Raw genomic sequence first — 24,330 nt, 5'->3', positions numbered from 1 at the left:
TTCCATTTCTATATCTTCACAGATTTTTTTTTTTTTAGACAATATTTAATTACTGCTTAGAATAAGAGATAATAGCAAACCATAGGGAGTTACTACATACATTTTAACTTACCATTTCATTGAAAGTTGGGTTTCTTGTCTTCCGGGAGATTTTGGTTTTGCGTTTGGATGTTTTGTGCGTGTCTGGAAGTAAGTATGTTTTTACATAGGGATTTGGATCTGCACCATCTTCTGTAACCTACAGTCAAATAAACAAGACAAGTTAGAAAACTAATTAGTGCATAACTAATTGCATATTTATTTTCAAGTATCTAGACTTTCCAATCAAGCTAATCAAAAGCAGCAATTAATCAAGCTGGCACTTGGAAAATTTGGAGGGAGAGAGAAAGACTGATGCAGAAATGGTGGAACTAAGTCAAGATGGTAATTGACAAATGGAACCAGTTTTTGGCAGCAAGTGCAGCATCTGTACTTACCAGGTCTTTGATGTGCATCACCATGATAAATAGAGTGCTATTTCTGTAGGATATGGACAGCTTCACTTCTCCTCCCACTTTGCCTGAGGTAGGACTTGATGGACTTGTATCTGAAAAAATAAGACAATTATTTCTTCTGTAATATTTGTATGTTTTTCATCAGTGCTACACTCGATTACTACATATGGGAAAAAATATAAGCCTTACACCAAGCTCCGTTTCTGACTTTATTTCTAGTTCCCTAATATGGGCAAGGCTATAGGTTTTAAAGATTTTTTGCGTTCTCTTGCAAGAACCAGCTTCAAGGTTCAGAATGAAAACCTGAATAATTTGGTCAAGCCATGAACAACTCCAAGTGATCACATATATTGTTGCAATTTTTGGTATGTATTTCCTTGAAACTGTATGCAGGCACAGTTGGACAGACAGTGATGCATTTTCTAATGAGGGAAAACTATAGTTAACTAAACCAGATTTAAAAAATTCACATTGTAAAGGTGTTATACAATTTATAAACCAGCCCCCGCCCAAACATTACCTACCTGTAGGTCTGGCTATTCCATCTATTCCTTCCACTTTGTCATCACGAAGTAATGGATGGAAAAAAGTATAAACAAGATCACACTAAATTTGGAAGAAATGTTACATATTAGTTTAAGTGTTAAAAAGCATCAAAACCTGAAAACTTGCATTTCATTTCAATTATTTCTACTCACTTCTGCCACCTCTGAAGAGCTGTTCATCAGGCTCTGTATGTAGCTGTTGAGCTCCACTTTTCTTTTAGCTGCTACATCTTTTATATGTGTTCTTCCCAGAACCATCTTATTAGGAAAGCTACAAGAGAAGAGTGAAATTGGGTTGTCAGTTAATTTATCAGAAGCAAGTACAGTTTGATTTCATTGTTGTTTCCATCCTGAAATGCTGACATCCATTTTATTTTCTGCCAATGAGGAGCGGGAACACAGCATGCCAACAGGTTATGACACTACAAAAAGGCAAGGAAATATTTATAGACAATTGTTATATGTGATATGACACACAGACCCAAAACACTGAGATGCTTCTCTGGCTCCTCTCCTTAAAACTTGGAGACAACTGTTTCCTCCCTTAATTGCCAACTCTGAAGTCTTAATTTGCCCCTCAGCAGTTTTGTCTTCATTTCAAGCAATTTCTTCCTCCACCCAGCTGGGAGCAGTTTTGTTGCTTTTATAATAGTGATGAGTGAGTTAGGAACATACCCTGGTAACTTCCAAAGAGGAAAGAGAATGCCAAGTTTGTTGTGGAGCTCCTGGAACTCATCAAATGTTCGGAAGACAAATGTTGGCTCAACTTGCCCTTCTCTCAAAACTCTCACTACATAGATCTGCCCAAAACACAAAAACCACAAAGATAAAAGTAGTTTATATAACAATATTATAGAACTGACTTAACAATATAATTTTCTTAACAATCAACTCTTTCTCCTGTGGTAATCCTTCTCCTGAATACATATCCTGTTATTATATCCCACAGCCCAGCGTTTGCATTTTATAGTGGAGTTAGAATTATAAATAGCCCATAATGCAAAGTAATATTCCATGATCTTCCTATAATGTAGATCCACAGCTGACAGGAGGATGAAGGTATTTAAGGCTAAGCTCTCTTTTAAGAGAGCCACTCTCCCTTTTAAGCCTTATTGTAAGGTCATACCATACACCTATGGTACAGGTATACAAAATGTTACATCGGTGCAGGATTACATGGAAACACGTATCTGTGGGACCAGGACTACCACAGAACCCTTCAAACGTAGTTTTTTTCAATTTAATTCCCTCAAGATTCCAAAAGATTCCACTTCTAAAGTGATAATTTTGTGGGCAGATGCAAGTGTACTGCATTTATACAAAAAGAATTTTTAAAAATACCAGGGTGCAGTCCCAGGATACAGTTATTCACTTTCGTAGAAGGAAATGAAGGTTGAGAAGCTGCACAGTGGAGTCATTTTATGGGCAGATGAGTTCAATGTACAATGTATAATTTAACTTTAAAAATCTAGACAGAACCTAGACTGCCTTAACAGCTTCCTGGAAGGTAAGAGGCTGTTTTGGCTTAGACTAGAAGTACTCAAATACATTTATTATACAGTGATTCAGCACAAAGCTCTTCTTCACTTCCAGCATATTTCAGATTTGCTCTACCTTCCCTAGATGGTGTCTTACCAGATTAAGACATTTACAGCAAATACAACTTGGAAAGAGATGTACATTTGCATCTATCACTAGAGCTCACTTCTTAAAAAACTTCAGGAAAATATAACTTGAGCTGATTATTCCAGCCCAGCAAATAGCAGCACATAAATAAAACAGTACAAAAAAATCATTGAAGAGAGTTGCACATCTGCACAGGAATACAAATATTAAATCTTAAAATGCAACCAAGGGCTATAAAAACCCTGAGGGCAAACTGCAATGCTTTCTGCCCCTTGTAAGGCTGACAGGAATGTAGGTGCATTAGTACAGGAAATGATGCTTTTACTTAAGAGGAACAAATACAACTTTAATGGAAGGTCAGACCAAAAACAGAGTGCTTGACTTAAAGACTCCTACTCAGGAAGGAGCCATTTTACAGAAGGTGGCTACATAAGCCCATAAACATGACTCAAATTCCCATATTTTAAAATAATCTCCACCAACACTACTTCTGTCCTTTCTACTTCCTTCTAGATCCTTTTCAAGAGGTGTTTTCATTTTGAAGAATATTATGGGATGCTAAAAAACCCACTCTCTACTCTAGCACTCCTGTGGCTGGTTTACCCTAGCCAGCAGCTGAGCACCCACACAGCTGCTTGCTCAGTCTCACTCCCTAACCAGTGGGACAGAAGGGAGAAGAAGACCAAAAGCAAGAAGACCCGTGGGCTGAGATAAAGACAGTCCTTGGGAGGGAAGGTGACGCAAAGAAAACGTCTCGCCACCTCCCACAAGCAGACCCATGCTTAGCCAGTTCCCAAACAGCCACCTTGGATGACAACACCCTCCTGTCCCCTGCTTTCTTGCTCTATCCCCAGTTTTTAATCGCTGAGTGTGACAATTTATGCTGTGGAATATCTCTTGGACGGTTTTGGTCAACTGCCTCTGCTGTGTTTTGGAAGAAAATACAACAGTATCTTCACTGAGTGGAAACAGACTCCACATACTTACATAATGTTTATCTGGGTTGTATCTCTTCTGATACGTAAACACAGACACTTGTTTGATTCTGCCGTCTTGTTTAAGAGAATAGGTTTTAGCAGAAAATGAGAGGATGGGTTCATCATTAGAAGGTAAACCTGAGAAACGCAGCTGAGCCAGATTGTGAATGAAGAAATTAAACTTTGTGGCAACACTTCCCAGACTGGATTCAATCAGCCTAGAAAAAACAAACAAACAACATCAAAACACACAAAAGGGGTTCTGTCAATAAACCAGACTGAAGTCTAAGAACAACACCCCCCAATTTCTTACTGACAAAGAAAACATTTTTAAAGTATGTGTGATCAATGGACTATATAAATAGCATCATATCAACATTTGATAGAAGATTCAGTATCCAAACTTTGGAATACGTTTTATCCAAGAAGTGAAGGCTTTCCAGACTTGCTAAAAAGCCTAGAGTACTGCATCCAGCTCTGGAGCCCTGAGGACAGGAAAGACATGGACTTCTTGGATCATGTCCAGGAGAAAGCTGCAAAAATTATCAGAGGGATAAAACACTTCTCCCATAAGAACAGTCAGAGAGTGGGAGTTGCTCAGACTGCAGAAGAGAAGGCTCCAGGGAGACCTTATTGTGGCTCTGCAGTACTTAAAGGGAGTTTATACAAAAGATGGGGACAAACTTGTTAGCAGGAGCTGTTGCAAGAGGACAAGGGGTAAACTATGTGAGGGTAGATTTAGATTCTATGTAAGGAAGAAATTTTTTTACAGCAAGTGGGGTGAAACACCAGAACAGGTTGCCCAGAGAGGTGGTAGATGTCCCACATCTGGAAACGTTCAAGCCCAGGTTGGACAGGGCTCTGAGGAACCTCATGTAGTTGAGGATGCCCCTGCTCATTGCAGGGGAATTAGTCTGGATGGCCTTTAATGGTCCCTTCCAACCCAAACTGTTCTGCAATTTTAAGTTGCATGCATACTATGGCAGTTTCCCCTGTACATTTAAAGTGAAGTACAGTAACACATTTTCTAACACACAGCAACTACTCAGTTATACTATATGCACACCCCCACCCATGACACTGGAACATCATCCCTCTCTCCCCAGTGTGCAAAAGCACTTCTCCAAGAGAGAACTTCTTTACAATGCATTACATCATATACACTCCTATTAAAAAAATTAGGATGTATTCAAAATGCAAGTCTCAAACAGCCAGGTTTTAGGTTACTCCTAAAGACAGCAAAGTCTTTTACCACAAGCATTAGTCTTATATGAAACTGATCTTACTTAGTTAACTGATATTTTATGATTGTACAGTGTAACTATTGGACTTCTACAGACATGTTTGTAAACATCCTTCATATGTTTTTTTCATAGCAGAAACCTCCCATTAAGAGAATGATGCTGGGAGATATTTTAGTTTTCATTTTATCCAGTACCTTGTAAAGAAAATGGTGGCTTCTGCATCTGTTGTTTGGGGCTGGAGAGCATCCTGGACATACTTCAAATCCTGAACCCCACTTAGCTCTGGTAACCCAGAAGAAAGCATCTGCAGGAAATTAAAATTTACAGTTTTAATGAAATGAAACAACATGCTTTTATAGTGAAATGATTAAAACTTAGACTCTCAAATTCATTTGTAGATGCACTAAATTGCCAAATTCAAACAGTGATAGCAAACAGTTACTTTTATAACAGCAGTTATTCACCACTTCTGCTGAATTAAAAGCAGTTAAAAACACTACGCAGTGTCATTCATGGTATCATCTTGGTTTTAAATCTTCAGGAAAGAGGTAGGCAGTAAAAAAGCTTAAAAATTTGCAAATAAACCTTCCCAAAAAGCAGATTGAATGTTTCTGGCTTTTAAAAGCATACATTAAGAGTTTCTGCAGCATAAATAGCATTTAATACAACCCAGCATGACAGATCTATCAAGTTTCAATTGAATTTGAAAAATGATTACCAATGAAAGTAGGTTAAGGAAGAGGCTTGCGTGCTTTCTTATCAAGTTGTAAGCTTGGCAGCAGAGATCCACAAACAACTGAAAGCGGATGGTGGGTTTTTCCCCACCATTGATGACATAAGCCATATCCGACGTGAGCACAAACGGAGCTCGATCCCTGTTCAAAAAGCACAGAGAATTCCTAAGTTAATTATAAGGGCTATTCCTTGTCATGTGCTTCCTCCCCTCCTCCACCTCCACCCTGGAGTAATGATATTAAATATTCCATTAATGCCATTTCACGTTTTTGAATTGGGTTCAGCTCCCTCGTGCTACCTCAGGTTACCCGGCACATTCACATGGTACTGGACCTACAGTAGATCTGGATCAACACTTGGAGGCCAGGTTACCTTACAATGCCTTCCCTCCCTCATTTCTGGAAGCCATAACATATTTAAACAAATCTAATGACTATATTATCACCAGACTAAAACATAACTCCTCTATCCTGGATATAGATTATCTTCCCCTACACAGAGGATTAGTCAATACAGATTTGCTGTTCACTCTTTTCCATAATCTTGACATTCACTACTGTTCTTATGATCCAGAGTCTGCTTTCAATTGTTTCACACTCATATTCAGATGATGTAAAGGTTCTGACACTCAGTTTCTCAGCCATTGGTAAAGTTCACCTCACAGGCATGCAATACATACATGGCATGACAATAGCTATCAAGATCAAACTACACTACAGCTTTATCCAATATTTCTGGAAAAGTATAACACCAAGATCTGTGTTAGAAGTAAGACTCCAAAATATCAATAAAAAGTTATATTAATCTTTTTCTGTACCAAAATACTTGGCTTCCATGACTGGGAAAGAAATCGCCACTGAAATCTGTCAGTTGTGTATAGCACAAGGTTCTTAAAAAGTGAGTGCAGTTTGGAAGCACCAAATTTAAATCATGTTTAGGAGACCAAATCTCTTATGTTGATCTACCAGTAGCTAGAACAGTAATTTTATTTGAACGTTATGCCTGTGTGCTTTGCCTTAAAACAGTTCCAGAGATCAGAATATGGAAATAGGAAACTGGAGCCTTTTCCAAATTAATTCTGTATGTTTAAGTTCAAATGAGTTTTGGAAACTCTCTGGTTAAACTGGAAGATATTGGCTTCATAATGAGTACAGCAAATAACAGGAATTTAAAAGAGAATGCTTGGAATTATAACGCTTATAAAAGGAAACTAAAAACATCACTTCATTCTCTAGATTGCTTAAAACCAGAAAATACCTTTTAAAGCTACCAAACATTTGTGCATGTCCCAAAAATTTTCCGAAGTCAATGTGAAACATGTGCCCAGTGTTTCGGAGCATTATGTTGTCATTGTGGCGGTCACAAATTCCCAGTACATAAGTAGCTACACAGCATCCTGCACAGGAGTAAATGAAGTTTTCTGAAGCCTGGGAGGGAGAGGAAAAAAGTGAATTGAGATCAAATATCAGTGGGAAAGTATAATTCATGCATTAAACTATCAATCTTGATGAGTGTAAAATTCAAGCCAGGCAAGACAGGCCCTAAAATCTGCTTTTTCCCCAAATACTGTTCTTTAAACAGATAGGTTTGCAAAAATCTTCAGAAATCACACTCTTCAGCAAAAATTATCATTTTGCTTTTTATATAAATGAAAAAGAGTTGAAGTCAAATCACAAAACTATGTTGGCAAAGAAAAGGGTACAAGACTTGTATTTCCAATGTGTTTCTTAAATATACAAAACAAATTCCAATGGAAGACCTGAAATATGAACTTCATTCTTTCATAAGTTGGTATTTATTCCTTTTAAAAGATCTTTGAATAAGAACAACGCTGAGATAAGTTACCTTTTCATATTCCTCCTCTGTAGGGTTATACTTTCGCAACCATTCTGCCAGAGGTTTGTCTTTAAAAGAACCTGTCACTCCATATTCCACTTGAATTTTCCTAAGTGTATCTGAAGCAGGAACAAGCTCTACCATGCCTTTATATAAAACACAACAAAGTGTATTTAACCATCTCCTTATGTTATACTGCATATGTTATACTTGCATTTCCATTATTCAGTAGAAACTTTTCTTGACAAGGATAAATTTTATAATCTTAGACTAACCTCTTCAAAACCCAGTTAGATGTAAAAATAATTCTATTAGTCAACTAAGCAATTTCACAGACTATGTTACAAAGCAAACCATGAAACACATGTAGCAATCCAACTTAGCTTACTTTACTACAATTAGTTACAGTCGCTAGAATGAACATATAAATTATACTCTGAATAACTGCTTTCTACCACATAAACTATTATTGGTCTATAAGCAGTAACTGCAAAATATTTTGATGCTGACATTTCTCATAGCTGACACTGAGGTCATCTAGTAATTTAAACTGCTGTCAAATGTTGAAACAGACCAGACAGTGAGCTTTACCTGTGGTCTTATTTTGGGAAGACAATTTACTAAAAATATTTGTATAGCTAAATCATAAAAGGAAAACATTCAGTTGATAAACAGAATTTTACTTCCACCTTGGCAAGAGCTACTACAGGTAAATCTAATTTACATTCACTTTACTTTCCCACTTTAATCCTTCCGAGTACTTTAGGGACACACTAATATTAGCTGCAAGAAAAAAATATGCTATGCAGATCAATTCATCATTCAGAGTAGGAGGGAAAGCCATCTGTTTCTCTAAAAAGCAAGTCTTGCATAAATAGAAGCTTTTTGCTTAGTTTTGCCAACCTAAATTTCCAACTTTTCCATGTATTCAAGAGTTTTTGTCATGTTGTTCTAGCATCTGACCAAAGAAATATTTAAATTATTGTTTATCCTCTTAAATATCTTTGGTTTCTATTGGCTAACTCTAGAGAATTAGCTAAAACTAGAAAAAAGCATGTTCAAGGTGCAGGGCAGTATTTACACTCGAGTTCTGTGACCTACTTTCAAACCCAAGAGACAGCCTCATATTGCCAAGGAACTTTCACCAGCATACGACACTAACTCTGGGGGATAGTGTGTGTGCACGGCAGGGAGTGTTTTAAATTTTTCTTCTTTTTGCACATTTCAGTACGTGAATGATACTCCCTGACTCCACTGCAGCAGATTCCAGATATTTTGGAATTTTGGTTTTGATTGGAATATTTCTTTCACCATAATTAAACTTTCAGAATAAGGATTGCTATAGCCCCATTATTTTCTTGTGTTGCAATAAGAGCATCAAGAGAAACCTCAGCTTTTATCACTGTATTTATGTGTTTGCACCACTGTTCACTGACAACAGAATGCTCAAGAGACACATTTAAGTGCCACTCAGCCATCAGGAAATTCAGAACAATCTAACATTATACTCTCCAGTACTGAAGTTCCTTGCAGTGGAACTGTTCTTTGGTCCCCTCTGCACTGAAGTTTTTCACTATGAGCATGACAGGAAATTGAAGTGGGGGAGCAAAGATTAAAAGCAGCATCTGGTTTTGCACCTCGGTCTTTTCCAGTTGAGAGACACTTGAAGATAACCATCCGTAGATCCAGTCCCTCTTGCAGCCAGATCTTATCCATGATCTTAATCATTTGCAAGGCCAACATATCCTGTCTCAGATCTTCTCCAACCTTAAATGAAAAAATAAAAGTTAACTAGAGGCATAATATGCTTTCAGCAAAACTGAACACCACAGATTTTAATTGGTTTACATTTCTAGGAAGTGATACATTATGCTACTTCCTCATAGTTACACAGCTAAAAAGACAGGCTACAATTAAGCTTCCACATGTGATAGACTTACGTTTTACAACCTGCTCAGATGTTGGTTTCTACATAAACAGGAGCAAACTCCCAAAAACTAAGCTTATTGGTCTATGCCAAAGTTAATTGATAGCAATGAAATGGAATAGTGATTATCATTCAACTTCTTTTCTCCAATACACACATAAGGCCTACCTTAAACATCACATTAATTTCTTCTCCCAGAGGGTCTGCATTTATCAGTGCAACTTTCAGCGGTACTGCATTGGAGCTGAAGAAAGAACATGCCTGCAAGTAGATTTAGTGTTAACAGTCAAAAAGGCTCTTCCTGCTAGCCCAGAAAACAAGACATTCTGACAACAAGCAGGTTTGACACACAATGTGTCTATTCAGACTTTTAACACTGCAATTGTGGTGAATACGTGCTTCCTTTGAATAACGAGTCCTTTGGCTGTTATTTGTTGCATTCTTGTACAAAAGCCAATAGTACTGCACAGTCATGTTTTATACATTTTGAAGAGTGGATAAAACATGAATAAATATTTTATTAGTAGCTTTTTTTGAAACCTAGAAGATACAAACACATTAAAAAAAAAAGTGTGTGTTTCACAGTATTTTTCCTCATTTATCTGCTTTCAAGTACATACTCATAATTTAATAGTTACAGTAGAGAAGGAAAGCAAGATGAACTGTCTCTCCAACACAGGATTAGTTCAAGCGTTAACAGACCTTTAGGTTTTCAGTCATGCATGATGATATAATCAAGACTGTGGTTGAGCAGATACTGTCAAACCTTGCAGAGTTCTGGAAACATCATTTACCTGCTTCTCCTACATTCTAGCTTTGCCTAGATTTAATTTCTACAAAAAGGTTTTGGAATTCTGAATGTGCAGTACCTTAATATTTAACTCTTTTGCCACAAGACTGGGATTGAGTGGCAAACGGCATTTGTTCTTCAAGAAAAATAACTGCACACGTTCCATACCATTTTGCAAGGCAACCTACAGGAAAAAAAAGAAAATTCAGCTGATATTTTCCTAACTAGAGCATCTACAGAAAACTTCTGAACAAAGTTACCCTAAAACAAGTGTTTTAACTCTAGAGTCAAAGGAATGCTAGGAACTACAACTGCTGGTTTAGCTATTAAAAATACATAAGTCTGGCAGTAGAACACTAATCACACAATGTCGTGGCGTTCTGGTGGTTTTTTTTACTGAAGTAGATGATAGCATCCCACTCTATCAAACTAAGTTGTATTATTAGCACATAAACAGATACCCCATTCTTTTGTATAATGGGACCACTCTTCAGCAGTAATAGGTTTAAATTAATTTCCAGTTTATTGCATACACAAACCGTCCTATTGTATCACAATCTTATGTTTCTGATGACAACAAACTTGACAAAAAAAATCACATTCATTACGCTTTTAATTTGTTAAAATGCATAGCAATAGATTGACAGATCTTCCTATAAACTATACATAACATTTTGAACTTAGACTAAAAAGACAATTGAATGGATTAGTTTTGAGGGTATAATCAGTCTAATCTTCCTAAAGAATATTAAAAATATATACAAACCTGCCGAGCAGATCCACTCGTTTGCTTTACTTTTTCTGCTACCATTCCAAAGAGCTGCACTAGCCTGGTCTGCTTCTCCAACTCTTCCCTCAGCCTTTTTCCACAGACCGAAAGAAAAGCTCCAAGAATTTGCTCATACCTTACACCAAACTTCGTATCATACAGTGTATCCTTAAGAAGCCTGAAATAAAGCATGTACGTTAAATTTTCCTAAGGAAAATACTGCAAATGATGCAATGTTAAGACATTAAAATATTTTAATGAATCAGTTCCACATATGTCTGAAGTTACTGATATACATATATATATATATATATATATAGGATGGAAAAGGCAAGAAGTTTGTGCTTCGTAGAGGCACTATCTTTTCTTTCATTAAAAAACTCCCAAAAAGATGTCCAGTTTGTATTATCACCACTGATAACAGTCATTGTTATATTAGTATTACAAAGGGGTTTTTTTCAGAAATATTAATCTTTTGGTCTGTGAAAAACAGGACAGAGAACTTCTTACCAGTACAGGTAGTGTGCTATTCGAATGCTTCCCAGTGCCCGAGCCAAAAGAAATTTCACAAGAGCACTGTCGAGATAGGTTTCATACTTCAATGCCTAAATACAAAGAAAATGAAATAAATCAGGTCTGGATTTAATTCTAGATGAAGACTGAGGTTTTATGACTAATGCACAGGCAGAATCACCACAAATCTTTAAGACAGTCACAAAGTGATTTTTTCTTACTCAAACTGTTTTCCCTACTATGCATTAAAGTTATTAGAGGCATGCAATTGCATTTCTGCTATTAGTCATCAGCAATTCCTTTGGGTTTTCAAGAGCAATAAAAATTTAAACTTCTGTGTAGGCAGAAATTCTTACCTGTACAAATTGAGGCAGGAAATCTGTTAACTCATCATCACTTAATGACTCCATCCAGTTCACAGCTGTATTTCGTACTTCCTGATCAGCAAACCTAGAAAGTCACCACAAATCCATATTTAGTTATCTCTGTTCATATAGGACTTTTTTTTTTTTTTTGAGATCAGGTAGATAGAAAAGAATCAATATAAAGGCTTTAACAGCTTAAAAAAACCTACAACTGTGAGGCCCTTCATCACATAAGATGCAACCACATAGAGCCACGCTATCAGCACTAAGTTTTGAGAGGTTACTGTGCTTGTCCTAAACATGTGCTTTCACTACATAACTTGGTCAAGCCTACATCAATAAAGCAAGTACACGTTCCTTAAGATTTTAAGAACACTTAGCTTTTGCTACAAGAAATTCAGCAATATTTTCCTACAGAACACCATTCAGGATCTGCTACCAAAGAGAAGTCATTTAATGCTCAACAACACACACAGAATTTATTTAACACTGTTTTCCTTACTTTGAATCAAGTAGTTCCAGTGCAGCTAAGGGTGATAAAGGAGGCCACTTCTGAAGTAACGAATATATTTCTGGAAGACTTGCCCAGTCCCAGTGAGGTGCACTAACCAGTATTTTTGGTAGGCTACTAGTATGGCTATGACAGTAATGTCTTTTCTCCCACAGAAATTCTTTATCTTCTTTCGACAGCCTGCAGACAAAAGCACAAAATGAAATAACATTGAAATAGTTATTTCCTCTGCAAAACTCAAAATGAGAAGTCAAAGCCTCAAACAATTAAGGAAACAGTTGTTAAAAGTTATAATTTGGGCAGGACAAGATTAAGTTTTAGTATAATCTAAAATAAACCAAAATGTTAATATCAGTTTGGTGCAGATGAGCAGGAAAGCCTGCTAGAAAAGCTTCCATGGCACATGAACAGCCACTGCTCCTGTAACAGAAACTGCCAAGCAGGAATAGACAACTGTAACAGGCAGCCAAAGGGGCAGCAATCTTGTAACAAGAGACTACTATAACACCAGCCATGAAAAAAAAGGAAATTCTTCAAGTCAGTACCATTATTTCAGATGTTTAATTCAATCTCTTAAGTCTCTATAGGTCTTCACAATATATATTAAAAAAAAGAGTATTAAAGAAACTTAAGAATATATAAGCATTCCATACACTAGCCACAAATTGTCATGTGCAAAGAGACCACAGCTAGAAGGGATGAACATACCCAATAGTGTTATCCTTGGACAGAATGGCAAGGAGACGTTCTCTCAATGGTTTTTCTAATGATTCTATGGAATGATGCACAGTAGTCTTTGCAGGTTCAGGAATTTTATATTCAATATCAAATGCATGGGATGGGAAGTCAATCTGAAAATAAAAAAAAAAAAGATGATGCAAGTCCTTAAGCATAGTAGAGAAAGCTCGCTCTTCCAGCAGCCTCAGGCATCTGAACTCTTTAGTTCTACATGTGTAAGTCTTCAGATACTGTTTCCTGAAGGTTTTTTTCCATCTCAATTCTTTTACATGGTCCTTAAATGTACAACTGTTGCTGCACAATGCAGTGGTTGGAGCACCTTAGTAGAGAAGTGAGAGTGCTTAGAGTGGACACTAATCACAGAACTATTCAAATTCACACCAGTGGTTTCAACCCAACCAGCAACTCAGACCATGTTTTGGGACTGCTAAGCCATGCCTAGTAAGGCGCCTTCTCTTTGGAGAGAAATTCATACTCTGAGTTTAGAAAGAGAGGTGCTTATATACTGTAAAGAAACTGGAATTGCTAGTGCTTAGGTCTAGGCAACTCTCAGCACACATTTCTATGGATTTCTGTCAAAAATGTTCTTTCCCAGTACTGACAGGATGTACTGCCAAGGTTCCTCCAATTTCTCTTATTTCAAAATAGTTATTCAATTACTGATTTGTATGGACTTCCAGGAGCTTTCTATTCTTTCCCCTTACAGTTAAGTAATCACTATTTTATACTGGCTTTGAAATATGACTTAGCAGTATTTACCCTCTCTCCAAAACATTCATCTATTACGACTCTTGTAAGACTTACAAGTCACAGTACTCAAAAAACACATAGTCAGAGCAAGTCAGATTTATGTATAACCTGCAATACTATTCTTTCCATATTTCCTTTCTTAGTGGCCATCCCTGGCGCATGATGCGGATGTGATGAGGTCCACATTTGCAAGAGCTTTGTCCCAGAAGTTAACAATCTGAGAAAAAAAACATGTACAGGTATTAGTATCACAATCTGTTTACTTCACCAAGATATTAGTTGTCAAATTATTTTAATTTTCACTGGATGTCTTCTTTAAGTGCTGCACACAACCGTTAGGCGGAAAAGGCAATGGAAAATGTTCCGTGTTGACACAGCTGACACGGATAAATTAAGTGCTGCCTGTTCCTTAAGTGAGAAAAGGAATACTTTGGACTCTGACAAATAAACTGAACACACACACACACACACACATACTTCTTACCTTCTCAGAGAAAAGGTCCAGGCATATGAATATTACAAACACTACCATCTGCCTGGACTTCCCACATTACCAGATTCTGCAAGTGCATATCAAATGACATTTCCATTTGCCACTGTATTTCCAATATTAATACCATTTCCAATCGTAGTAGGGAACAACTGAGGACACCTCATAAATCAGTTAAGTGGTGAATGTTAGGTACAGAAATGTTCTATCAGTCTTTAAAAATCAAAATGCTGTCTCAAAAGACTGCTTGAAGACCAAACCTTAAGTATATTTTGAAAGATGTTTTAGGGTTTATATGTATTTCAAATAAAGAACAGTTTGTTATAAGTAAATATTGATTAACTGGGAGCTTATTATGCCAATAAAAGCTACTAAATCGTGCCACTAGAGCACAACTGAACAGCTTGTTCTTTTTAATAATTCTCCAGTTTAATATACTTGCCATACCCTTCTGTCTCATTTACAAATAATGACATTTTAAGTCACTCTTAAGACACACTTCAGCTGAAGGGATTTTTACTTGGCTGTGAATTCTTTCAAAGCACATACGTGACCATTTTTATTCTTCCTACATTTTAGTTAGCTACAAGTTTTAGCTCCTGCTTGCTGTTGCTGCTATTCTCAACTGTAACTGAAATATTTCGGTAGTATCTTTACCTAGGTCTGAATTTAATTTACATGGACTGCAAGTGGATTAGACCACTAAGCATCTCTGCAGCTGCTACATACAGGCCACTGAGCGAACTCTGGCACAACACATTCTATTGTAGTGCTCTGCATAAACAGAAAATCCAGTTTTCTCCCAAAACTAACTACTATGACAACACCATGAAGCAGAAGGACAAGCTAAATCTGCAATTCAAATCAAAAGCTATGTTTTCAAATACTGTGTGATGTAGTATTTAGATAGGAGACTGAAATGCAACATTTAAACAGAAGTTTGAAATACACATCATTTATGAAAAGAAATCCAAGTTTCAAGTAGAGACTGAAAGCAGCTGCAGGCCATCTTTGCAATGAAGGAAATCCTAAAATCTTAAAGACCCTCAAGCTGTTGGAATCATTACTAGACAAAAGAGGAAGCAGGACAAGTAAAGTCAAACCTAGAACCAGAGGACATAAAGCACATGAAACAGACACAAGCAATGCACAGCAGTAACTTTCCAGGAAAGACTTGGCTGTCTTTCTGCAGCCGTGGTGGTCAATTTAAGCTTCCAGTAAGACCTACAAGTCAGAGCACAGATAAATAGGAAATCATAAGCATAAATGCTGAAGCTATTTTGAACTGGTGTGATCACTCCTGCAACATCAAGCCTAATTCTGGCATATGTGGTTCAAGTCTATTGGTTAATGTCTCACTGAGCAGCTACCAAAGTGATAAGCATTTTGGAATGCACTTTGGAATGAAAGTTTGAAGGACAAGGAAACTTGAACCGGTGCAGAAACACTTAGCCTGGGAAAGTTACAGTAATCTTTTCATTCTTAGTGAAAAAAGTATAATAGGATCCAGCAGCTGTACTTGATGGAAAGCCAATTCAAACTAGAACTACGTAATAAGTTTAACACAGTTGTTAATTATCCCTTTATTTTAAGTTTTTAAAATAAATTCAGCTCTGAATCAAAAGGAATAATTTCAGAATATTCTGGGACATAATAATCCAAACAATATTAAACTTCCTTCAGCAGGTAACTTTTTTCAGCCAGTTCGATGGAAATCCTGTAACATAGGACTGTATTTTATTCCCTATTTAATGGAAGGTTTTATTTCTGTAACAATATAGTTTACAATTTTACCTTTACCATGGCCTATTATATTCAGTGCCAGAGAGGCAGTTTCTATAGTTATGGGAGTGGAGTAAGCTTTATACAGAGCAAATCATATTAATAATCTTACCCATGTTTTGAATACTTACCGCCTAAAATCAAAGAGAGGTAGAGAAACCTGACCCAAAATTTCTGGGCCCTTTCTCTGCTTATTTGAGTCAGGGGAACTCCCACTACTTTGATTTAGGATTCCAAACAAAGTCAGACATAAGACTGATTCCAGAGGCAACTGTGAAATCTGGATGGGGAAAATTATTCTACAAAATAAAAGTATTAAAAATAAGTCAGTTAGAAGAAAAGCAGTTGTTAGTAAGTTACAGGCTTATCCATATAATCCATTTATGCCTCTTGCTTTCAAAAAGTTAATTAACATTGATGAACAAGTGGTAAATTTCCATGCAATCATATTTCACTCCATTTCCCTCCCCAATAGCTTGTAAAACCTGTTAAATTGTACTTCTGCACTGCAGTCAGATTTGGAACAATCGTTTTTAATCTTTGTCTGTTAAGTCCCATTTCTTACACAGAACTGACCTGTTCAGCACAACCAGTGTTCCTGCTCTACTCACTAGGAGGACACACACAATTCCATGTTAGCCACCTCCTAATCATTCAGATTTAAAGGGTCAGCTGACAATGAAAGAATCTATTAAGAAGTGTTGAAAGTTAAAATCAAGTGGTACAAAATCTGTAAAGAAAGCAGCTCAGGAATATACACCTCACTGAGCCATCAAATCCTCATTTTTGTTTACACTGTTTTTACTGCGTAAAATGTTCTCTTTGATTTCTCTGTAGCATATCACTATAAAATACTGCACTACAGTAAGCAGCTTTTAAGTAAACTAACAGATCTTTCACTGTAATACACTGGCATTTGCAAGCAAAAGATCAGACAATTAATCCCTTGCATCACGGGGAAAAAAATGTAGTTGGAGTATTCTCTGAAGGCAGGTGTTCTAGAAACTCTCATTCCTGGTTTGAAATAATTTGTTCACTGTAAACTTTCAGGGTATTCCTCAGGGTCTATCTCTGACCTTTAAAAGCAGTCAGGAGAGTAGATATAGGGCACAGTGGAGCTCCCATGATGCTTCAGCTGTGACAGACTGCCTGATAACTCAAGTAGGAGGGAGTAAGCTGTGCAGAGATAGTGAAAAATTTTCCCCTCTCAGTTATCAAATACCAGCTGCCATTATCTCCCTATTTTTTCTCTGCATGCCCTTCCTTCCTCCTTTCTACCCTCTTCCCCTACCCTGGGGAAACTGGAGTTCAGTAGCTCAAACTGGACATTCCCTTATGCTACAGACTGATACTCTAAAGCACTTCTGCATCTGCCCTCTTTATAGCAATAGTACTAAATCAGATTTTTGAATTCAGATATAAAGTTGTTACAATGTATTTGGAACAAAAACCAATTGAATATTAATGTTAGTAAAAGTGAGTTTTTCTCCTCCGTTTACATAAATTAAGTAGGACTTATATGATCCCTCTTTAAGCAGCACAACCTGTTCCCATTACAAAGTGTTACAACCTCCCCAACTCCCTATAATTGTGCACTACAAACACATTAGCACAGGGCACTTGTCCAGCATTTCCATTCCCACTTTCAAAATGAGTAGCAAAATACCATTTGGAAAAATATTTGATTTTGGTCAGTAAGTCTTGCACATTGTTCTTTGGACACTTCAAATGGAATCAGAACCAAGAGTTGCTTGAATGACCGTATTCAGCAGCTAGCTGGGTAGGTACTAGCTAAACCAAAATATTTTACTGAATTTTTACATGCTAAAATCACTTACAGTTCATCCCATTTAATCAAGTAGAAGAAGTTCTTGTATGTGCCAACCTTCTTGGACTGCACAGGTTTGAACAGATCTTTTCCATTATGGGTCAGAGAACAAATCAAGTAGTATTTTTCATAACTGGACAAGGAAAAAAAATAAGTTAAACAAGAAAAAAAAAATCTATAAAAGGAGAGGAATTTTACAATTAATAAATTACTTACTTTGACACCCAACCAGAAGAAATTCCATGAGCAGCAAATACTGTGAACTGGAGATGTTCTGTGGCAGTACAAGCTTCCTTGGTACTCTTACCATCTTCTGGAGAAATTGCTGCACAACTGCTACAGGAATTCACGTGGAGTCGCACAAGAGCTTCTACTGCTCTTGTTAACTGGTCTATACTCACTTTCAGAGGGTTTTCAGGCTGCAGTGAACCTAAATTATAATTTATTTTTAATGCATTTTTCCTAAAGCGACCACCTGAGAGCAGTTTTTGAATAAAAATTGAAGAACTTTACTCACCAGGTGAGCTCTTGCTAGTGTCATCACCACATTTTAAGGACGCCTAGACAGTAAAGTTAGAGCAAATTTCAATACTGAGAAATCCATACTAGTTTTCCATTGCTCTTAAGCATCTCGTACAGAAATTATTAAATATCTGACTTAGGCCCATATTTAGGTTTATGTAACACATCTTTTCACTCAAAGCTCCTCAAGAGTTACCTGACAGCATCACAATTTTCACATTGTGCAGCAACTACTCATCAAGTTCAAAAGTTCATGTTTTGTCAAGTCAACTGTTTTGACACTCCTTATGAACTCCTAAAAGCCACAGTACGTTGGAATATTGCTCAGGATACCCTAACTTCTCCGGGTAGAAACAAAACTTGCTCAGGGCTGTTACGGATGAAAGCAGAGGCTGTTAGCTCTATTACCGAGTAATTGACGTCTGAACAGCTGTTCTGTTTGTGGCATTTGTTAAGGTATCTTTTGCTGGCAGAGTTACTGCAAATTTACTGAATTAAAAAAATGTTAAACAACTAAGAAAACCGAACAGTAAGTACTGTTACTTTGGACTATATTTGTTTGCTTCTTGGTCTGCTAAAATGGAAGTCTAAACATGATACAACACCACAGCAATGTCTAGTCTCGACTCTCTTCTAATCAGGAAGGGTTTCATGCCAAATTCAACTCCTGATAAAACTAAAGCTTTGAATGAAAACTGAGTCTGTGATTTAAAATCAAAACCCAGTGAACTCCTAAGACCTCAGAGAAAGTCTAAGAAGTTTGCGACAACTGCTGCTGAAGAAAGCAAGCTCTCCTTATGCTTTTAGTGTACTATTGAGGATCTTGTCAACAGTCAGTTTGAACTACAAAAAAACTTCCCATTCTTATAAGAAATGTGGTCACTTCTTCCAACCACAAGGAATTACTTAAAAAACAAAAAAACAAAAAAACAATATCTTTCAAAGTGTTTGGTTGCACCTGTCTCCAGTCTTTAAAGCAATTTTGTTTCTGAAAGCAATCCTATAAGCCTTCATGCATGTTACTGTGTAAGCCAATGTGCATCATAAAAAAAAAAAAGGCACTGTTTTACTGATAAAATCCCACCTATTTCAGACTCTAGTGGAATAGTGTTATTTTTGGGAGTTATTTTTACACTGTAATCTAATTATTTCTACAGCTTTCTCCTATCAAAAAGCAAATGTTGAAAAAATATTTTACATGCTGTATTCCACTGTTTTCTAAATGTCTTCTGCATTTCCCTGCAAGAATTTTAGTTCTTGGGACAACTATATTTATTTGTCTGTGCACTTTGCAAGACTTCTGCTCAGTACTACAAATACATCACTGAACCAATGAAGGCAGAAGTGAACAGAGCATCACATGAATCGCCATTCTAATAAGGCAGCTGGACAACAGAAACAGCATTACAAGATTCTTTAGCTTTTTTTATTTGCACACTTCTCCATTTATTGACTTGAGACCAATTCTGCTCAAGTGAATCATTCATTATAAGGTGCTGCATTATATAAGCATCAAATTCTGTGCTGTTTGAGAGATTTTGGGTTTGTCCATATGCTCAGGAATGCAGGAGCATGAGCAGTTAGTTTTAAGATGCTATTGCTAGTCATTTAAACACTACTGGGAAAATGCATGATGTAAATTGCTCCTTAGCATAACTGCACTGATTTTAAAGAGCATGATCTAGCTGTCAGTTCCCCTCGGTCAGATTTAATGGCATTTGCTTTGACAAAAGTTTCTAGTTACAGAACCAGAAACCAGTACTTTAAAACTAGTTTTTAAAAAGTCACTATGTAGAAAAGGAAAGTATTCAACAAGCAAGTGATTAAGGCATTAACAGCAGAGAAACATCAACATAAATAGAAAATATTAGGTTAAATAAATAAATAAAACCCAGCAAAAAAAGCCCAACCCGATCCTGACAGAACTGTTATTGATATTTCCAGCTACCAAAGATCATGAAATACTATTTATCAGTGTTAAAAAGAGTACCTCAAAATGCAGTTTATAGTGTGAAAGTTTACCTCAGCATTTTTAGTCCTTGGAAGATTAACAGCCCTCCTTAGCTTCTTCACTGATTCCGTTATTGCAGGAGTCTCTACACAATCCAATGTAGAACAGATTTTTCTGACAGTCTTAATTACATGATCTACTGCTTTATGCTGGTTCTAATAAGGAATGTATGAGAGAACAGATTGATCTGATCACAATTGTGTAACCCAGTAGAGCTTTAATTTTTTTTTAATGAATTGCCACAAAAATTTCACTAGGAGATGTGTATCTCAATTACATTAAACTGTGGTGTAACAATTTGATTAAAGAAAAACCTCGGTATCAAGAACTTCCTTATGAATGCCAAAAACACAGTAGTATAGATTCTAGAATGAAATTCCAGGAAACACTAGGAGGTTCCCAACCATTTTTCTGTTAAGCTGTTGGCAAACAAGTATTTTCTATTGAGACACTAAGCTCAAATTCCCTCACGGCGTAAAAGTAAAGTGTAGTTTAAAAAAAGGCTATTCACTTAGTGTGAGGAAGCAATTCTAAAGAAGCAGTGTTTCAACTTGAGTCTTCTCAAACATATAGGTTCAAATTACACTTACACTACTACTGCTTACATTACAGTATTGCTTCCATAATGGAACTTTATCTCTTTTACTTCACTTTAACATACTTCTGAAAAAAGTTTGTTGCAACTTTTGCTTTAAATGCTATTTAATTTAAATGGTTCTTCCAGATGAAGCAACTGCAAACTGTCATCTAGGAGTAGGTAAGAAAGGAAGGGGTGTTGCACGCTTAATATGAATCTTTATTGAAAGGAATAGATCAGCTTCTAATCAGAGAATGAATATGCTGGTAGGCTACTTAAGACAAAGTTGAGATGCTCCTAACATTCTCTTCCTTCTACTCTTCCAACAGAAAATCCACTCGAGTTAAATCTAAATTATCCTAGGTTTCTTGGGTTTTGTTTTTTAATGTAAGAAAAGTCTTCACCCAATTTTAAAGAACGCATGTAGAAAATGAAAACATTTCACTTTTTAAAAAGCATAATGTATATGTTTCTTTCACAACTACTTCTGAGCACTTACAACTAAATAAGAAGGATTATTAGTGCAATATCCTCTCGGTAAGATGTAAATTGACTCCCAATCCCTACCCTCTCACACATATTGTCATGGCTTTCCTACAAATGGATAGCAAAGAAGCCATTTGAATCAGAAAGTTTTTGAATTGAGAGTTTCCTGGCAACAATTAACTGTCCTGGTAAGAAAACAACCACAGAAGTCAAAGGACACTGTAAATATTTAAGTCGTACTTTCAAAGCTAACACTTTGAAGTTAACAGCTGCTTTGAGTCATGAAGAACAAAATTTCCATTGCTATTTTCCTCACACGCTTTCAATCTCAATAAGAAGACAATTGATAACTTTTAAAGTGTTCAATGATGTGAAATCAAAGCCTACGTACAAATTATTTATGGATTACTTTACGCTTTTTCACTTTGATTAGGAAGCTTCAGCTACTGAACATGTACAGGAATTCATTTCACGAAGTAAATTTCAAATACAGCAACTGCTGATATTTGGACCTAATCATCACCATCTACAAACTAGATCTCCTATCCTAAGACTGTAGAAAGAGCAGAACATAAGTCTGAATTGAGATGTTTTGCATTCCTCATCTCAGCCTGTGAAATCACAGTAAAACAAACAAGCTGAAGCAGCTGCAGGAGCAAAGCAACAAAACCACCATTAAGCAGCAGCAACAGCTCCCTCTTCTACAAAATGATTGTCTTCAAAACTACCCTTGAGAATATGGTGAATCACCATCAAAGGAATTAAATAAATTAAGGGTGTATGTGAATAGTGGACATCAGCTTGTTCAGACCTGCATTCCTGGAGAGGCAAACAAACATAGTGGAAATGAAAAGTACTGCAATTAAGTAATTAGTTTCGAGACTGCTCTTACAGAAACGGGTTAAGAAACACGGTTAATGTTTAAGCATTTAAGTCTCCAAGTTACACTATTATCAGGAGTTAAATGCGGTTTCTCCTTTGGGAAATGAGAAAAGCAGGTTACTTCCATAACCTTGTGCATATGGGAAATCACTCCAAACTACTTGACATGCAAGCATGTTAAGCTACCTATCATACACCAAAATAGACAATGTTTTTGACAGGGTATTTCAAGTTAATCAAATAATGAAGAATAAGTTTTACACAAAGTGTAAACATACACAAAGTGTACGTTTCAAACATGCGTCAGTTATAACTCCCATTGTACACAGCTATTACTGCTCATTATTGTGGAGATTTTTATCTGTTACCAAATATATCTATCATGGTTGTAGTTACGATTCAGACCTTTTCCCTTGAATTTATCTCTTCGAGCATTTTTCAGGAAAAGGCTGTTTTTCACCCCAGGACTTGGAAGATAGATTTCTAATTGTGATGATTAGGTAACAGTTAGTTTGCAAGAAAAGAAGAGAAATCTAAAAATCCATTATTCCAAATTCACATTTGACAGCTTGTTCAGATCTCAAGATCTCATTTTTCCCAAGAACACCTGCAAGTCTTTTTCCCAGCGACCTTACTAGTGAACTTTCTCATGCTTCTTTTGGTTCAGCAATAATTTACAGTGACCTTACCTCATTCTTAAGAGCTATGTTAACTTGCTTATGATACACATCAAGAAGCTCTTCAATAGAAGGCCTGCAAGAAATAATAGTCATTGAACACAAGAGCAAGAAGAGAACATAGGTCAGGAGTTCAGCAGTGATCTGCACTTGGTTACTAAAATAACCACAAAACATTACCTTATAATAGGTTCCCTGAAAGGCTTTTCTACTTTGTAGAGGTGTTTGGTTAGATGAATGGGTGTTCTGTCATCATCTTCCTGCAATAAAATATTAGATCTTAAGTCCAGTTCTTGCCTTTCTATAATTGGTAATACTGTGTTAGAAGTTTAATTACTAATACCTGTGGAGTTGCAGGGGAAAGATATAAGGTGATTTCTTCAAAGGGGAAAAGAAATAACTAATTAATAGCCTATGATATGTGTACACACAGGGACAGAGGGAAGAGACAGCCATCAAGTGCATAACTACACAGATACCAAATATTCCTCCTTCCTCTTTGATGGTCTGATACAGATCTAATTAAACTCAAAAACTGTTCTCAACTTTTAGTTAACTCTGAAATTTGTTGCTTCCCTTTCAGGCCTCAAGTTTAGTCCAAATGTTTGCATACTTTTTCCAGATATAATACTTAGTCTAATATAAGTGACATTACCCATATTTGTATTATCTGCCTTGTGAAAATTCAGTTATGTATTTCACTTCCTCTTAGTACGACAGGACACAATTCCCAACACCAAGCAGACCTACTAACTTGTTAGTAACACTAGAAGGTTACACCTTAGATCCACCAACTCTGATGCAAACTCCCAACCTCCTGAAGACTAGCAAGTACTTACTGTCCGTGCCAGATCGCTGCAGATCGCACTGTGGGTCAGGAGCTGCAGTTTGATTTCTGTGTCCCACTTCCGGCAGTTCTGGATATATTCATGACTTCCTATGCAGTGCTTACTGTTAAACAAAAGCAAGCTGTAGTCACAACAGAAATACGCAGTGCCTTTTAAAAATCTCACATGAAATATTTAAGGCAACCTGTTGCCTCGAAGTAAGGAAGTGGTCAATCAACTCCCACACCACACTTGATCTGATTTTCACTTCTGCAGAAGTTTTGATACACTATTACAGACACCTGTATTTTTACCAAGGCTCTTACCTACAGTGAGTAATACACAAACCAAATATTCTAACCCAGAAAACTAATGGGGTTTTGTAAACCACCATTTGTTTTTGGTTTTTTTGTGGTTTTGTTTTGTTT

The 24,330-nt window shown here is 36.6% G+C and overlaps 1 protein-coding gene across 3 annotated transcripts in view; it reads right to left on the bottom strand.

The window, feature by feature from the left end:
• The window catches only part of PIK3C2A (phosphatidylinositol-4-phosphate 3-kinase catalytic subunit type 2 alpha), a 51,400-nt gene that overhangs the window by 3,500 nt on the left and 23,570 nt on the right, over positions 1 to 24,330 (bottom strand). For 2 of the 3 annotated variants that reach the window (XM_027737213.2, XM_027737214.2), the window contains 27 exons: positions 23,915 to 24,026; positions 23,256 to 23,335; positions 23,088 to 23,151; positions 20,465 to 20,608; positions 18,438 to 18,480; positions 18,137 to 18,350; positions 17,931 to 18,053; positions 16,224 to 16,391; positions 13,929 to 14,037; positions 13,041 to 13,183; positions 12,324 to 12,512; positions 11,813 to 11,906; positions 11,454 to 11,548; positions 10,941 to 11,121; positions 10,254 to 10,358; positions 9,553 to 9,645; positions 9,095 to 9,224; positions 7,467 to 7,603; positions 6,879 to 7,048; positions 5,605 to 5,761; positions 5,081 to 5,190; positions 3,653 to 3,860; positions 1,715 to 1,839; positions 1,193 to 1,310; positions 1,019 to 1,100; positions 477 to 586; positions 113 to 238 (listed from right to left, as the gene is read on the bottom strand). In XM_027737213.2, coding sequence (XP_027593014.1) covers positions 113 to 238; positions 477 to 586; positions 1,019 to 1,100; positions 1,193 to 1,310; positions 1,715 to 1,839; positions 3,653 to 3,860; positions 5,081 to 5,190; positions 5,605 to 5,761; positions 6,879 to 7,048; positions 7,467 to 7,603; positions 9,095 to 9,224; positions 9,553 to 9,645; positions 10,254 to 10,358; positions 10,941 to 11,121; positions 11,454 to 11,548; positions 11,813 to 11,906; positions 12,324 to 12,512; positions 13,041 to 13,183; positions 13,929 to 14,037; positions 16,224 to 16,391; positions 17,931 to 18,053; positions 18,137 to 18,350; positions 18,438 to 18,480; positions 20,465 to 20,608; positions 23,088 to 23,151; positions 23,256 to 23,335; positions 23,915 to 24,026 — 3,430 coding nt within the window. The remainder of the gene's footprint in view (positions 1 to 112; positions 239 to 476; positions 587 to 1,018; positions 1,101 to 1,192; positions 1,311 to 1,714; positions 1,840 to 3,652; positions 3,861 to 5,080; positions 5,191 to 5,604; positions 5,762 to 6,878; positions 7,049 to 7,466; positions 7,604 to 9,094; positions 9,225 to 9,552; positions 9,646 to 10,253; positions 10,359 to 10,940; positions 11,122 to 11,453; positions 11,549 to 11,812; positions 11,907 to 12,323; positions 12,513 to 13,040; positions 13,184 to 13,928; positions 14,038 to 16,223; positions 16,392 to 17,930; positions 18,054 to 18,136; positions 18,351 to 18,437; positions 18,481 to 20,464; positions 20,609 to 23,087; positions 23,152 to 23,255; positions 23,336 to 23,914; positions 24,027 to 24,330) is intronic. The other variant, XM_039382446.1, reaches the window with a different exon arrangement.

This window comes from Pipra filicauda, unplaced genomic scaffold, assembly GCF_003945595.2.
Source record: "Pipra filicauda isolate LSUMZ 115617 unplaced genomic scaffold, ASM394559v2 scaffold26_size5592650_pilon, whole genome shotgun sequence".
Lineage (NCBI taxonomy): Eukaryota > Metazoa > Chordata > Aves > Passeriformes > Pipridae > Pipra > Pipra filicauda.
This window is presented reverse-complemented; position numbering and strand designations above follow the sequence as displayed.